The sequence below is a fragment of the Desmodus rotundus genome, chromosome 8 (genome assembly GCF_022682495.2).
Source record: "Desmodus rotundus isolate HL8 chromosome 8, HLdesRot8A.1, whole genome shotgun sequence".
Taxonomy (NCBI): domain Eukaryota; kingdom Metazoa; phylum Chordata; class Mammalia; order Chiroptera; family Phyllostomidae; genus Desmodus; species Desmodus rotundus.
Genome location: NC_071394.1, coordinates 10,071,595 through 10,086,687, shown reverse-complemented (window position 1 = coordinate 10,086,687; position 15,093 = coordinate 10,071,595). Strand labels below are relative to the sequence as shown.

General features: G+C 49.7%; 1 protein-coding gene across 3 annotated transcripts in view; it reads left to right on the top strand.

Moving 5' to 3' along the window:
• NSMCE2 (NSE2 (MMS21) homolog, SMC5-SMC6 complex SUMO ligase) overlaps positions 1 to 14,347 on the top strand; it is a 201,057-nt gene extending 186,710 nt beyond the window's left edge. For all 3 annotated transcript variants that reach the window (XM_024572177.3, XM_045181571.2, XM_024572178.3), the window contains 3 exons: positions 4,834 to 4,934; positions 5,344 to 5,450; positions 12,398 to 14,347. In XM_024572177.3, the coding sequence (XP_024427945.1) occupies positions 4,834 to 4,934; positions 5,344 to 5,450; positions 12,398 to 12,515 (326 nt within the window). In that variant the 3' untranslated portion in view covers positions 12,516 to 14,347. The remainder of the gene's footprint in view (positions 1 to 4,833; positions 4,935 to 5,343; positions 5,451 to 12,397) is intronic.
• The last annotated feature ends 746 nt before the right edge of the window (positions 14,348 to 15,093 follow it).

The following is a 15,093-nucleotide window of genomic DNA, read 5'->3' as shown; positions in this document are numbered from 1 at the left end:
CACTGTCCTCGTCTGGGAGCTTCTTTCCATGGTGTCCGTATATGCAAAGCCCTCACAAGACTGCTTTGCATTTTGTGACTAAGCCAGCAGACATTCAGGCCCTGAGGATCGCAGCACTCTGCAACAGGGCTCTGGCCGCAGCCTGCCTGTCTCTCCTGTGTGACTGAGCTCCCTGGGGGCAAGGATGGCTTTTGCCAATACCAGTCATAGTGCCTGGGGCACACAGTAGTGGTAAAAATGATGATAACGTCAGTAACAATGTTTTAAGAATGTAACACTGATTCTAGTAAAATGTTTACGATAAATAACATTTACTGGATCCTTATATCCTAGCCATTGTTCTGATGGAGTTTTTTAATGTGGTCCATGTTTGTTGAACATCTTTGTTGACAATTGTGTTGAATTTTGCCGGCCTGTGAAGGTCCTGTCACCCAGGAAACCTTTACTCCAGTAGGCCCTATCTGGGCATGATCTGCATCTTAATTCTGCAAAAGCCATTCACACACAGTGGTCTTAGGTGCCAGAGAGCATTGCAAACTAGGGCCCAGTTCCTTCCATGGCATCTTGGTCCAGCCACATAGCTGGTGTTCGGGACAGGCTCCCTGTCCCAGGAAGAAACTGTGATGCAAAGCCAGACACCCAACAGTACCATAGAGTGACCTCAACACCACACATACACACACTCTGCTCTGAATTCTTTTCCACTCAGAGTCTGCGACATGTCCAAGTTGACAGGTGGGACCACTCTGAACCCTCGCTGTAGGTTACTGGGGAGGAGGAACAGGTTAGGAGTTGGCCCAAACACTACGCAGACACTGTAACTATAAAGTTTCAAACTTGGAATCAGTGTTCTTTTGCACATTAGGGAGGCCCCCAAACCTTCTGTATATAGCCCAGTCTCTTGAAATGAGCCATCCTAGCACTGTGCAAGCAAAATAATCTGGACAACCCAGTAAGCATCTCAGGCAAGCAAGACATATTTATAAAGTGTTTTCTTTATATGCCACTAACTCATAAGAGAAAGGTGCTTTTAGAGAAACATCCAGCATTAACTGAAAAAGCACATAGCAGCCAACTTGTATTCCCAGCCAGCCTGAAATGGTCTAACTGGTGGCCAAATTTGGGAGCCTGGAGACAGACAAATGACTAATACCAGAGCTGTGTGTGGCCACGACCAAATGTATTTTCTGACCACAAGACCATGTCTAGAGTCTCCTTTGTAATTACCACACGGCCTACTGTAATTGTAAAACTTATATTTACTTCCTGCCTTTGACATGTAATTCAGGGTCCAAGGCTGCACCCCAAGCTACAGTGAAATCCTCTGTTGTTTGCCTAAAACCTATAAAATCATTATTGTGTGTGTGCGTTTGTGTCGCCACATCTGTTCAACATGGTAAGTGTATCCTTATAAAGAACATGCCCACTCCTACCGCATTGGATAAAGCCCTTTACTAAATTAGAGGTTTACTGAATACCTGTCACTATATGCCAGGGACACTTTGGACTCTCAGAAACTCCAGTGAACCAGACAACACAGACCCTGGAAGAGAAAAAGGGAGGGGGTGGGAGGAGGGTAGGAGACAGACAAGAACATACCTCCATGCTCAGGTAAGTGCTGTGCGGAGAGTCACAACAGAGTAACATGACAGAGAATGCCTGGGGGTCTTCTGTAGCTTGGGGCTTCCAAGAAGGCCCCTCCAAAGAGATGACATTTAAGCTGACATTTTAAAATGACAAAGAGTAGGACATGCAAAGATCAGGAGGAAGAACATTCCAGACAGGTTAGTGTAAAGGCCCAAATTCAGGAAAGAGCTCGGTGTGTTCCAGAAACATGAAAGCGCCGTGCGGCACATGGGGAGGGAGAGGGAGGCGGCCCCTGGAACAGTGCTCACGGCTTCCCATGGGCAGGCAGGCTGGGCGCGGTCTGGGCAGGGCACCATCCTCACTTGGACTGAGATGGAGTGGCGGTCCAGAGAACGGGATAGACTTAGATGAGGGAATGTAGCTGAGAACCAGTCCACAGGACTTGCCAGTGGTTTGGATGAGAGGAACGAAGGAAAAGGAATAACCAGGATGATTCCAAAGGTTTGGGCTTGAACGACGAGGGAGGTGGCTGAGGTGAGAAGGACTGGAGGCCGAGCTGTTGAGCTCTTCGTCACCAGTCATAACTGACTAACCATGAACCCACGTCTTGGAGTCCAGTGGATGCCTCCCTGCCCACCCCCAGCTTCACGTCACTGGGGAGATTCGTAGACTTTTGGAACCCTTAACTGTTCTTCGAAGGCCACTTCAAGCATTTCCCTGGTTTCTCCATCTTTTTGGTGTTCACTTTATGTCTTCAGATAAACCCCATTTAAGTTACTGACATCTGGGCACTCTGTAAATTTTAGTTTCTGTACGGGCTTCCCTCTGCAGCTCGCTGGCATGCCCTGGGCCCACGCGTGGATGTACGGTGTGGCCCCTCGGCCTGCCCAGCTGCCCGGAGCTCACAGTGGCATGGGCGTCTGACAGCGTGGCTCGGAGGGTTCGTGGCCAACGTGGTGACCAGGGCTCTCGTTCTTCTCTTCGTAATCAGGAAAGTTTTGAGGCCCCTTTAGGAACATTAAACTAACGCAGTCCAGTTATTTCTTTATTATGCTACTGGTGTTTTCTACCCTCGCCTTAAAAGTATTGCGGGGGCTTAAGTTTTCTTGTCTACACAGTGGGAAACAGTAGGGTGGTTTTTCATGAGTGTTTTCTGAGGATTAAATGAAACGATGTACATAATGTGCTTATTAGCACAATAGCTGTTCTGTAGCATTCAGTAAACTTGAGCTATGATTATTAATAAATTAGTAACTTGGGGCAGAGAGGAGTAGCTCTCAGAACCAAAACACTGGTTTAAGGATTCAAATTACTGTATTTTTTGGACTATAAGATGCACTCTCCCCCTCCCCCCCCCCGCAAATTTGGGAGGAAAATGGGGGTGCGCCTTATAGTCCAAATGTAGCTTACCTGGCTCATACATCGATGGGCTAAATCCCTGTGTGATTCGATCTATTTTTTTCCTTTCACCAGGCTTATCAGAAACTTGTCTTTGGGTCAGCTAAATTCATGTAAGTGGTCTTTATTGCCAGATGTGACCTTGTAGGATCCCAGCGTTAATACCACTTTCTATCAATACAGTTTTGGGATGAGGAACTGTTCTATCTCGAGAGAAGTTCAGCTACGGAGACTCTTTCTCTTTTTAGACTCTCGGTCTGTGGGCTCTTACTCACTGTGGGCATTCTTCCTCAGGCTTTCTTTTGCAAAGCCTCTGTCTTCTGTGATCACTGATGTTGATCCAGTGTAAGTTCCCCACTCCGCCTTCCCTCGTGGCTGGCATGGCACTTGCCTTGTGCTTTCTTGCTTCCTCTACCTTTTGAAATTTAAAAATAGAAAATAAAAAAAAATAAACCCCCAGCCTTTCACGATGGCCGAACTCTGTTGTTTAGCGGACAGATCTTCCGGTGAATTCCCAGTAGAACACACAGTCAGAAACCTGCCGCTGGTGCAGAGTGAGCCCTGTGAGCGGTGGACAAAGGGACGCTCTTATCTGGCCTGTCCAACGCCAATCAGAAATGGGCGCGGCAGCCCACAGGAGGGGCCTGGGAAAGTCCATCAGTGAGAACTCTGCCCGCTCTGCTCCTGGCTTTCCTCCTGACCTGCCCAGCTTTCCTGAGCCCTTGTGAGGAATCGCTCGGTGGACAAAGGACTCTAAGGAGCCTGGACTCCCCCTGTGAAGACCAGAGACAGGTCCTGGGAAGCACGAGGACCCTCTAGCCGCACTTCAGAGCCCCACCCCCCACCATAACAGGCTTACTGAAATGTGGCAGCCTCCACGTTCAACTATAAGTTTATTGCTGCCAGAATATTTTTGAAAATATTTTTATAGTTTTTCTTTGGAAATAAGTTGGCTACACGTAGCTGGTTTAACTTATAACTGACTATTAATTTATCAGCAATTATCTTAGCTGAGAATTACTACATTACTACTACTTGAGAATTACTGCATTAAAACCTAAATCCAGCCTACATATTGCTTCCAAGTGAAATACTTTTGATTACCAAATCAACAATTAACAAAGTTAACCTAACATTACATTTTGTTGACCTTTAACATTTATTAATGCAATTTGTAGTTCTCCTATATGAAGCCAATAAATGGTTTTCAGGCCTCAGCCACAATGGAGTTGTTTTTAAATAGCTTAATAAATACATTTTTTACATAGCTCCATCTTAATGTCTGATATGGCGATGTTGGTAGATATAACCCACATTTAATAAGTGCTTTGGGGTCCTCAGGAATAAAAGGGTCCAAAGACCGAAAAGTTAGATAACGCCGGCACCGCCTCCAGTCGTTAGCAGTTACCGAGTGTTTCCTCGGGCCTAGAGCTGTGCAGGGCACACTCCACCCCTTTGAGTTTGCGCAACAACGCTGTAGCTGTAGCTAGAGCTTTAAAAAAGGACCTCGCCAGCCCAAGACCTCCCAGCTGGAGGTGAAAGGGACAAGCAGGTCCTTCTGACACCACAGCCACACTCTTGGTCACCAGACGGCACTCCTCACAGTGTAACTCTCCGTGACTCTGAAGGGTGATTCTACCACTCGGAGTCTCCGCATCCACACCAAAAGTGGGCAGAATCCTACCTACCCCGCACGATTCTTTCCAGAGCTGAAGGGTTAATGCGCATCCAAGTGCCTGGCCCAGGGGCTGACACCAATACACTCAGCAGCTGTTAACCTCCCTTCCATTCCTCCCTGATCTTGTGGTGTTACACTGGGGAGGCTCAGCCACTTCCTTTCCCCCCTAGATGGTCTGCAGGCGGACCGAGACGCTGAGGGCACAGAAGGAGTGGATGAAGACATGATCGTGACTCAAAGTCAGACCAACTTCATCTGCCCCATTACACAGGTACTGTCCCCTCCTTCCTCCCCTGAGAGACAAAGCACGTCGCTTTAGGGGTTCCAGAAGGGTTCCTGTTTGCTTTCTAACTGGATTCCTCCGCCACAGTTGAGGAGGGAGGAGAGAGCTGGGTTGAGGAGGGTCAAAGAGTCTGCATACGGGAGGTCCTTGGACTGGGAGGAGTTTTTAATCAACCCTGCCCCTGTAAGCGTGAAGTTCTGGCCCACGGGCCAAGTGGCATTGCTACCACTGGCCTCCCTGCTGTTTCTTCATGGTCCCCTGTGCTAATCATTTAAAGCCACAATACTGGGAGCTTAAAGATGCAAAGCCCTGGGACTAACACGCAGTAATTGGTGACTTAAGTTCCTGCAAGTGGATGGTTAGCATCACTAAAAGACTAATGTCTCCTTGATTGCAGTTGGAAATGAAGAAGCCAGTGAAAAATAAAGTGTGTGGCCACATCTACGAAGAGGAAGCCATTGTCCGAATGATTGAATCCAAGCACAGACGGAAGAAAAAGGCCTGGTAAGTGGGTCCAGAAAGGGGGATGGAGCCATCCTAGTGCGGGGCGGTCACGGGAGCTGTGTCCATGCTGGAGGAACAGCTGCTTCATGGTCTCCCCGAAAGCGCATTCACCTCCCAAACAGTGTAGACAGGGAAGCTGGCTTTCTAGAAAAACAATGCGTGGGGGGAAAATGAGTGATGTCCACGGGAGAAGCTGAAGGAACATCCACCACACCTTTTTAAAGTAGAAAAAGGAATGGGATTGCATCTTCATCTTTAGGTAACAGGAATTTTTATGAATTTGTGCTGTAGCCTGAAAAATATCAAAGAGCTGTGAGACTAAGAGAAAGACAGAAAATCTCTCATATCTGTAATTACTTCAATAACTTCCCCCAAAGATTTCAGGAAATTCATGGGTAATTGATCAGTGGGAAATTATTATTTCTTAAAATTGGAATGTTTGGAGAATCTTTAATACAGTCCCCCCCCACCCCCACCCCCCGCCTTCTCACCCCCTGTGACCACAGAGGACAAGCTCTATTGCTGTGCTAACACAGAACCCTGAGCTGGTTTGACTGACTTTTTTAGGTATTATGCTCTTATCACAGATTTGGAATTATCTGGAGGAATGGAATTGCAGGTGTGACCAGTTCTCAATGGACTTCTGATAACAGTCCCTTTGATGTGTGCTTTGCTTCAGGGCCCAGAAGTTGCTGGTCCAGACCCAGAGCTGGAATTCCCCACCACTCCTCCTCTGGGTGTGGACTTGCAGGCGGGGTGTTTGAGACTGCAGATATCTTGATGGTCATTCAGTCAAGTCATTTACCCCATTTATTCCAGAAGAGCAGCCTACTCGTTGCAGAACGGAACGGAGAGCGTTTGAGAGCATTTTTATCTGTCTTGAGTTTCCAGCTGACAGCTGAGATGTCCTGTTTCCCTAGTGAGCCTCCTATTTCATCCTGTAAATATAATTTTCTTTGTTTCTGAATTGCTCATCCTTTCTTTTCTACTGACATTTTTTCTGTTCACTCTCTGAAAAGCAAAGTATTAGTTTTTTCATGTAATTGCTAGGAATAGGAACCCCCCGATAGCTCTCTGTCACAGCTCTCAGTTACTAAAGTGTATGGTGTTCTCCCAGAGTGAGCTTTGGAGAGGGCGGCTGCTGATTCCTCACAAGACCCAGGATGGGTGGGGGTGGCTCCCTGAACGGCTTCACCTTTTAAACCGATCTTCCTAATTATGTACTTTGACTTTCTAATGTCCTTGGCCTTTTTTGGAAGCACTTGAGTAACACTTGCCACTGAAGAAAGAAAAATCTTTTTGCTCATACTTCTGTAGCTCGGGTGCAGATTCTGCCAGCTCTTCAGAGTCTCGTAGCTTAGTAATAGTGACCATGAAGTCCAAGTGGAAGAAGTCTGGGAGATCGATAAAGAAGGTAACATTTTTCCTGGCCTGAAAAAAACGAGAAAGATCTCAGAGAAGGGTAACGAAGAATCTTTCTGGCCACGAGGCTTGCCCCGCCCAGAGCCTGCCCACCTGGGGGACAGTGGGTGCTGTTTCAGTCACTGTATGTCGGAGGGACAGTGGACGGAGGACGGGCAGTGCCGATAGGAGAGCGGTGTGAAGGTTCACTACTGAGGTGTTGAATGTTGTGGTTTTGTTAGTTTTCCCACCCATACGTCGATCGGTGCTGATAGTTGTGATTGCCGCATCGGCGTGTTGGAAGGCTGAGGAAGGTACACGTGCGGCATTTAAAGTGACCGGCACATGGGGAGACTCAGTGCGCGTGATCCCGTCGTCATCAACATTTTTGCCACCATTATCCCATCAACAGGCACGAGAGGACATTTCGGGGAGTAAGGTGGGCCTACCTGGAGTTTCGGAACTTCCTCCAATAGCCCTTCCCGGGGTGGATTGGAAAGGCATGAGGGGAAATGCCTACTGGGGCGCTTTTGTAGCAGATTAAGTCATAAATAATGAGAGCCCGGACTGAGGCAGGAGTGAAATCAGAGCGACTGCGGAGGAAAAACGGTCCGAACTTGGTGGCTGAGCACTGCACAGACATGAAGAGAAGCCGAGGTGTATAAACGGGTGTCTCAGGGCGCAGGTGTCATTAGCCAGCAGAGAGGAACAACACGGGTCCTGTTGAGTCTGCGGTCCCTGCAGTACAGCCATTTGGAGGCGCATCCATGTGGATTTTTGAACTTGAGGGAGAGCTCTGAACTCGAGATGTTGATTGTGAGAGGCCATCAGCACCAAGGAGTCAAGCTCAGCGGTGACTGCCGCCTGAGAGCCGCAAGGACAGGACCTGGGCCTGGCTCTGCTCTGCTCATGCTGTTCTCAGCGCTTGCCCCAGGCAGGGCCTGAGCTCGACCCTCCTCAGTGAAAGGACAGTTGGAGGAGCAAGGCCCCAGCGAAGCCGTCTAAGACGTGGTCCAGAAAGAGAGGGAAGAGAGGAGGGCGGAGTGAAATGGGAGCCACAGGGGGACGGGCTGGGTCTGGACAATGGTGGGGGACTGGAGGGGCCAATTGGCAGCAGATGGGAATTCAGGGCCTCTTCACAGCGTGCCTCAGAGGCTCCTGACGAAGCATGAGGGCGTGTCATTTCCCATGATGCACGTGCGTGTGATGAGCAGTCCTTTTGTTTAAAAATGTCTGTCTGTGACACATGGTGTGAGAAACCTCAGCTCTTCCTGCTGGATTGTTCTCGCTGTGTTCATTGGCCTGCAGTGCCGGGCCCATTGTGTCCCTGGGCACTGACTAAAGTCTGCCGCCCCTGCTCTGGTCCCTGGGAAGCCCTCCCCCATCGGTTTGAGTCAGGACAAAGTCAGGGAGACTTCAGCCCTAACTAAATGCGGTAGTTAGAATGATTTCCCGAAATACCTCTTAATAATCAGGCTATTTATTATCTTACTAGTAAAGCTGTCTTATGATGGTTACATTAATGAGATATTTCCAGGTTTCCACAGTCACGTCTCTCATTTTTTGTTTAAGAACCCCCATCTGTGTAACAAAGTCACGTTCACGAGCCTGTGGCGTGAACGTGAACAGCAGAACTCCAGAACCGCACGTGTTGTGACTTGCCAACACGTCGTTCAACCTCTCAGAGCCTCAGTTTCTCCATCTGTAGGACAGAAATAACAACATGTCACAGAACTCGGGGTTCAGGAAGTGGTGGGGAATTCCAGCCTCGCTCTGGACCAGCAAGTGGCTTGTCCGTGGAATAGCAAACCACTGAGAAGAAAGCTCTTCTGGGGCAATGGAGTGCTAAACCAGCAGCTCTGTGGTTATTAAGGCCAGAGACTGGTAGGGTTGCTAGCACTCACCTCACTACTTAGGGGCACGTAATTTTAGACTCAGGGGATGGATCAGTAGGTTACGGTTACTCTCTGCATTTCAGTATGATAGGAATTTCCAGAGGGGTCTGTAGACCTTCTTTCTAGAACTTTCTGGAGCTGGATTGGATCCTGGAATTGTTGGGACTCAACTCATAAGACTCAATCTTATGCTTTGGGGCTGATGCTGAGGCCAAGGTCCCCCACAGCCTCTGGGACCCCCAAGACTCAGGCTCCCTTTATTCAGCAGACACTTTGGTGCTTGCTGACTGCTGCGGTGGAATGTTCCGCCCTGTCAGTGACCTGAGTTCAGGACCCGGCCTCTCCTTCGAGGTTGCAGGTCTGACTCCCTGCACAGCAATGACGCAAGAGCTTGAGAGCTTTAAGATTGGGCATGGCCACACCCGACCTGCTCACCAGGATGTCTTGGGGATTAATGCGCTGTTGCTTGTATAGAGTGCCATTTCCCTGGAGGAGTGGTGCCCTGGTTCAGTGTCATGTCGTGATGGCCTGGCCTCAGCCTTTGTGGCCTGAAAACCTGTGTTTGTTTACTTGAGATGGGGCGAGAAACAAGGTTCTTCCCCAGCCGCCGCACCCACCCCTCCTCCAGGGAGCCTTGAACTCCCATTCATGCTGGACAAAATGCCCCCGCCCCGTGTTCCCACGGGCACCAAGTCCATGTGGCTCCAGCATGCCGCTGTGGCTGGCTCTTCTCCATAAGCTTCTTGTGTGCAGAGCAGTTCCTAGAGCAGGCATCGAGCCAGGTGGCCGTGAATTCCTTGACCCCTTGTCGCGCGTCGTCCCATTGTTTCTCACAACACCCCATGCTCCGCCTTCATCTTTATAGAAGAAGAAACTGAGGCACTGGAACTAGGTCCCTGCCCAGAGTGTCACAGCCAGGAGGTGTGAGCCAGGCCCTTTTCACTCTTGACCCCTGTATTTGTGTCATCAGGCCACCTGGCTCCCCTTGAGCGGGCTCTTGGCTAATGCTTCTGTCCCCAGAATTTATCCCCTAAGTGAGCTCAGACCTCTGTGTTTGCCATGGGTCCCCCGGGCCCTGTCCCTTCCTGGTGAGCATGCCTGCCCCCTCTGCAGCTGAGCGGTGTGGTTCATCCCACCAGACATTCTCAGAATGCTCTCATTTACCAACTGAAACCACTGATGTCATCAGGAAGTGCTCCCCACCTCACTCCCCACTTCCCCGTCCCCCGCTTATTCACCGTCTGCCTGCTGGTGGCGAAGCCTTTGTTCTGTGGAGGGGGAGAGAGCAAGGCCGGGCCAGCGCTCAGAGCCGTTGTCCAGTGGGCTGAAAAATGTTAAGTGAGGTTCATCCCAGCCCATGTCACCCCAGCCACCTACTTCAGGTTGCATTTCCATGTCCCAGAGGTTGAAATGGTGAAAAATGCCCTTTCTGGAGCCACGAAAGTGTCTGTGTCCTTTTCACGTTCGCAGCTGTTTACTCGCATTCTTAAAGAACCAGTTCACCTGGAGGCAGAGGTGTTTGGAGTGAGTGTAAGACATCTCTCAAGCACCTTCGGTCCTTACCCCAGGGGTGTCCAACCTTTTGGCGTCTCTGGGCCACACTGGAAGAAGAAGAGTTGTCTTGGGCCACACATTAAATACACAAACTAATGAAAACAAAAAAAGTCTCATAATGTTTTAAGTAAATTGGCGATTTTGTGCCGGGCAAAGCCCAGTCATCAGGATGAGACACACCTGGGCCACGTCGTCTGCTCTTTTCTACAGCAGCTTTGTTAGAATCGCATCTCAGCACACGTGCCTGACCATCTGGGGCACATTTTAGCATTTTAAATGTAAATACCATGAACACACACTCTGTTCATTACAGTGACTGATGTCCCTCAGACACAAAGTCACCTTGACTCAGAGATCAGGGCCAAGCGGCTTCTCTTGCGTGTTGACCTGTTGGACTTTCTGCTGCTGGACAAACGAGAGCTCCCGTGGTCCACTCTCTTCCCCCCCGGGGTATATCTTTCGCCTTGTATTTATTATTTTTCATCTTGTTTTGTATGTTGTTTTTGGTCTCACTGTACCCATGCTATTTGAGGAGTTGTCTCAGATCAGTAGGCCGGAGCTGCATGTGGGCAGGAGCCTGCATTTGCATTTCACAGCTGGGTGCCTGGGACCCAGTACAGGACATGTCACAAAGAAGGGCCAAGTGAATGCATGGAAGTGGGCATACATGTGTTGGATGTGTGAGGACAGAGAGACCATCAACTTTAAAATGTACTAGAACGGTGATCGGGGAACAAATGGAGATGGGGGGGAGCCAATGATACCGAGCGGGGGCTGCCTACAGTCCCGTGAGACAGCAACCCTTCCCCATTTTAAATCACAGGCGACAGAGGCTCAGAAAGGTACAAGGAGTTGGCTGTGGTCTCATAACTAGCGAGTAGGCGATGGAGACAGAATTCAGACCTAGGTCAGCCTGACTCCAAGCATTGGGCGCCTTCCTCCACCAAAGGCTTGCTCATGTTGAGGAGAAATCAGGTGACTTCATCCAACCCATTGCCTTCAGAGGAGACCACATCTAAACAGAGCCATGGGTGTAAGTTCCTCCCCGCCCTCGTGTGCGTGAGTCACGCACTGATCTCTCCCGCCACAGCCGAGGTCTCCGCAGGCTCACTCAGTCTCTCCACCGGCAGGCCGGGCCGGCATTTCAGAGGGAACACGCACCTATGAGCACTCCCGGCTCCTCCCCAGCCTCATTTTCTAGCTGTTCCCCTTAGAGGTGAGGGTACCTCCCACCCATCGCCCACCGGCTCAGGCCGAGCCCTGGATGGAGCCCTTCTCTCCCTGTTCACTCTGATCCATCAGCAAGTCCTCGAGGGTCTGCTCTTGGTTCTGTCCCAAAGCTCATCGCTGCCGCCACCCTCGTCCACGCTGCCCCCTCTCTCTCCGACTGGCGCAGGGGCCCCCATCGTCCCTGTGGCCACTCTGCCTGTGTTCCCCACTAAGCAGCCAGAGCCATGTTTTCTAAATGTTAACCACATCACACCCCTCCCTTATGCAAACCCTCCACTGTGCGCTCTTCAAATTGAAAAGAAAACCCAAGGCCCCAGCAGCCTCTCGCCTCATCTCCAGGTGCCTCCCTCCTGCCCTGGGTGTTTCAGGCACCCTGACCTCGTCTGTTCTCCAGGCCACCGGGCGGCTGCCTCCTGGGCTCCTACATGCGCTGCTGCCCAGCCTGGCCACACAGGGCACTTGTTCTAGAGAAGACCTCAGCGAGGCTTGCCCTGATCCCCGCTGGGAAAGCCTGGCATCGTGTCGTCCCTCCCCCCTCTACTGTCTTCCTTGCCTCCACAGAACTTAACACAAACTGAACTTCCAGTCTGCATCTGTCTGGTGACTTAGTGACTACCTGTGTCCCGCAGTGGACAGTGAGTGCCAGGGAGTGGGCACGGGGTGGGCATTGCCTGTGCCCCCCGCTCGGGACAGGGCCCGGCGCAGGTGGGCCTCAGTGAGCTCGAGAATGAGTGCAGGTCACTCCCAAGGTCTCAAACACACTTCGTTGTGGTAAAATGTCCTCCTGTAAGTGCCTGTGTGGGAAAGAAGTTTATGCTGAAGGTGTTCAAGTTGAGTGACCTGACTTAATTTTTCAATCCCTCCCAGTTGCCCTAAAATTGGCTGCAGCCACACCGATGTGAGAATGAGTGATCTCATCCAGGAGGAAGCACTTAGAAGGGCGATTGAGAGCCACAACAAGAAGAGACATCGTGAGTCCGAGTAGGAAAAACCCGCCTTCCTGCAGGGAAGCCCGCAGCCTACCTCCTACCCCAGCCACCTGGAGAGAGCGTGCCTGTCCGGGCACTTGGACTGGCTGCATTGCATGCCTTGTTTGGGGTAAAACTTGAAGGTTTTAAGTGTCATTGAAAGCATTTTTCTATGTTACAATAAAAAGTCAAGGAAGTTTATTTTCAAGTATTCTGTAACTTAACATAAAACTCTGATTACCCTCAGCCGTCCTGTCGGTGCAGTGCCCGCGCCGTACTCTGCTCTGTGCTGCAGGCTGGGGGTGCCCGGCCTTTCTGTGTCTCCTGCTCTGGACTGTTTGTATTCTTCTTGTCATTTTAACTGAGCCATGTCTTTCAAGGGATATTTGAAATGGAAACACATAGAAACACCCCAGTTGCAAGCATTTTCTGTCAGTACAGTGAGTGAGAGCATGAGGTGATAAAGTGAAGCCAGCTTACTCACCCATAAAGGGTTATGTTGTGTGGTGACAGTTGCAAATATGGAGAAGCTGTTCTTTGTCACTCTGACTGCACAGGATGCTCCACAGCAGACCAGTCTGGGCCAAGGTCATTGCTGCCCACTACCCCGCCCCAGGCTCTGCACTGTTGTCCCTGGGAAGCCACCACACCTCGGCTGTTCTCTGCCTTGCCCGGTGGCTCTCCACGAGTGACTTCCTCCCCCCAGCACCTTGGGGTCTGCACCCCGAGCTGCAGGTGCTGAGCCAGTCATTCTCTAATGCCCCTTCGGCCCCAAAAGTCGGCGGCCTTACAACCAGCAGTCTCTAAACTGAATCTCATTGGTTGTATTCTAATTGTGTGAAGGGTGCTAATCTGTTAACAGTCTTCATAGCAACCTTTTACCAACTAGAATATTCAATGAAACCGACCTCATATCCTGAATACACTTAGGAAACCAAGAGTAGAGAATAATGGCTAACATTTATTGAGCACTTATTGCATACCCGGTGCTATTCCAGCTTACATATGTATTAACTCCTGTAATCGCTTGATGAGTGTGCCACGGTTCTTGTTCCCACTTTCCAGATGAGTGACCTGAGGCCCAGCAACGGGAGTAACCCGTGGACATTCATAGAGCCAGTCAGTGGCTGAGCTGGGACAGGAAGTTAGCTTGTCTGGTCTCCAAGTCTGCATTCTTAATTCCATGTTCACCTCTCCCTACTGATTTCTGTAGAATCTGAAAATACAGTCTAAGTCCACCTTTAAAAATGGAACTTTGTAAACAAGCATAGATGTGTGTGCGCAAAAAATGTTCACTCAAATGCGGAGAATCACCGGGTTTGACATCTCAGAGGCAGTGGCGGCCACAGACCAACAACATTTCAGTTGAAAAACCTGGTCTGAAAAGGGCAGAATGAATTTTGAAAACATTTTCATGGAATTCAGAAGGTAGCGTGACATTCAGTCTCTAAAAGCTAAGTGATTTTGAATTTCTTAAGATGCTTTATCTGAATCCGACTTCCTGAGGAAATGATGAAGTTTAAGCCAGAACAAACATACTTTTCATGGAATGTGGTTCTTTTGTGAGATAGTTTGTTTCCTAAACAGCGCGAGCCCAGCATGAAATGCTTGCGCAGGGTTCAGGTTGCATGCTTCCCAAGTCTTTCCGAAGAGAATGCAGGGTATTAGCACATAGGTACCAGTATCCGATGGAAAAGTGCAAAATGACAGTGTTCAGCTATGGAAAAAGCATAGCATGTGTATCTTGTGAAACTTTTGCCTTTTTTAGTCTCCAGAAACTATGTTTTGTATATTTGTCTAGCCAATTAAAGAATGTGACGTTTTATATAAAATGTATCTGCATCTTTGGAGGCGCAGACATGTGGTCGTTATTGTCAGTGCGGCGTATGCGTTCGATGTCCGTCACAGGGATTTCCCCCGACGGGACCCCTTTTCTTCAGATGAAACCGTGTTTATCTCACTGAGAAACCCACCAACACAGGCAACTGCAAGGGCAGCCTTCCTGGTCCAGACGAGGCAGGAGTGCCGGCCCCTTCCTCCCAGGGCAGCCCCCGAGTCCCGCCTGAGATCACCCAAGGCCCCACGGGTGACATTTGAAAACCACAGCAGACATTGGAGCTAAATCATTTTTTCAGATATGACTGATTTAAGACTTGGACGATTCTGTGAACATGGCATTTTTTCTGTGCTAGTTCCTTTAAGAAACTTTCAATTGGGTAAGTTGAAAACATTACCACAAACTCCCAAAGATGAGGTAATTTCTTTCTCACCTGATCTAGAACTTCAGACATGGAGGTCCAGCCCCGTTGTCAGAGCAGCCGCGGCAATGAGTGCTGCGTCCAGCTGAACACTCCCCCCGACCCAGCAACCGAGCGTTACTTGGGACAGAGAGAAATCACAAGACCAAGGGGAACCGAGCCCACCGTCAACTGGCTGCTGGCTCCATTCACACTAGGCTCAGGTCTAAGTGCCTTAAACATGTCTCCGAAGTGAATCCTCCCTACAACCCCAGAAGGTGGGGTTTGTAGCCCGTTTTACAGATGAGAAAACCGAGGCTCAGAGTCATTGAATCATTTGCCCAAGGTCCCTTGCTAG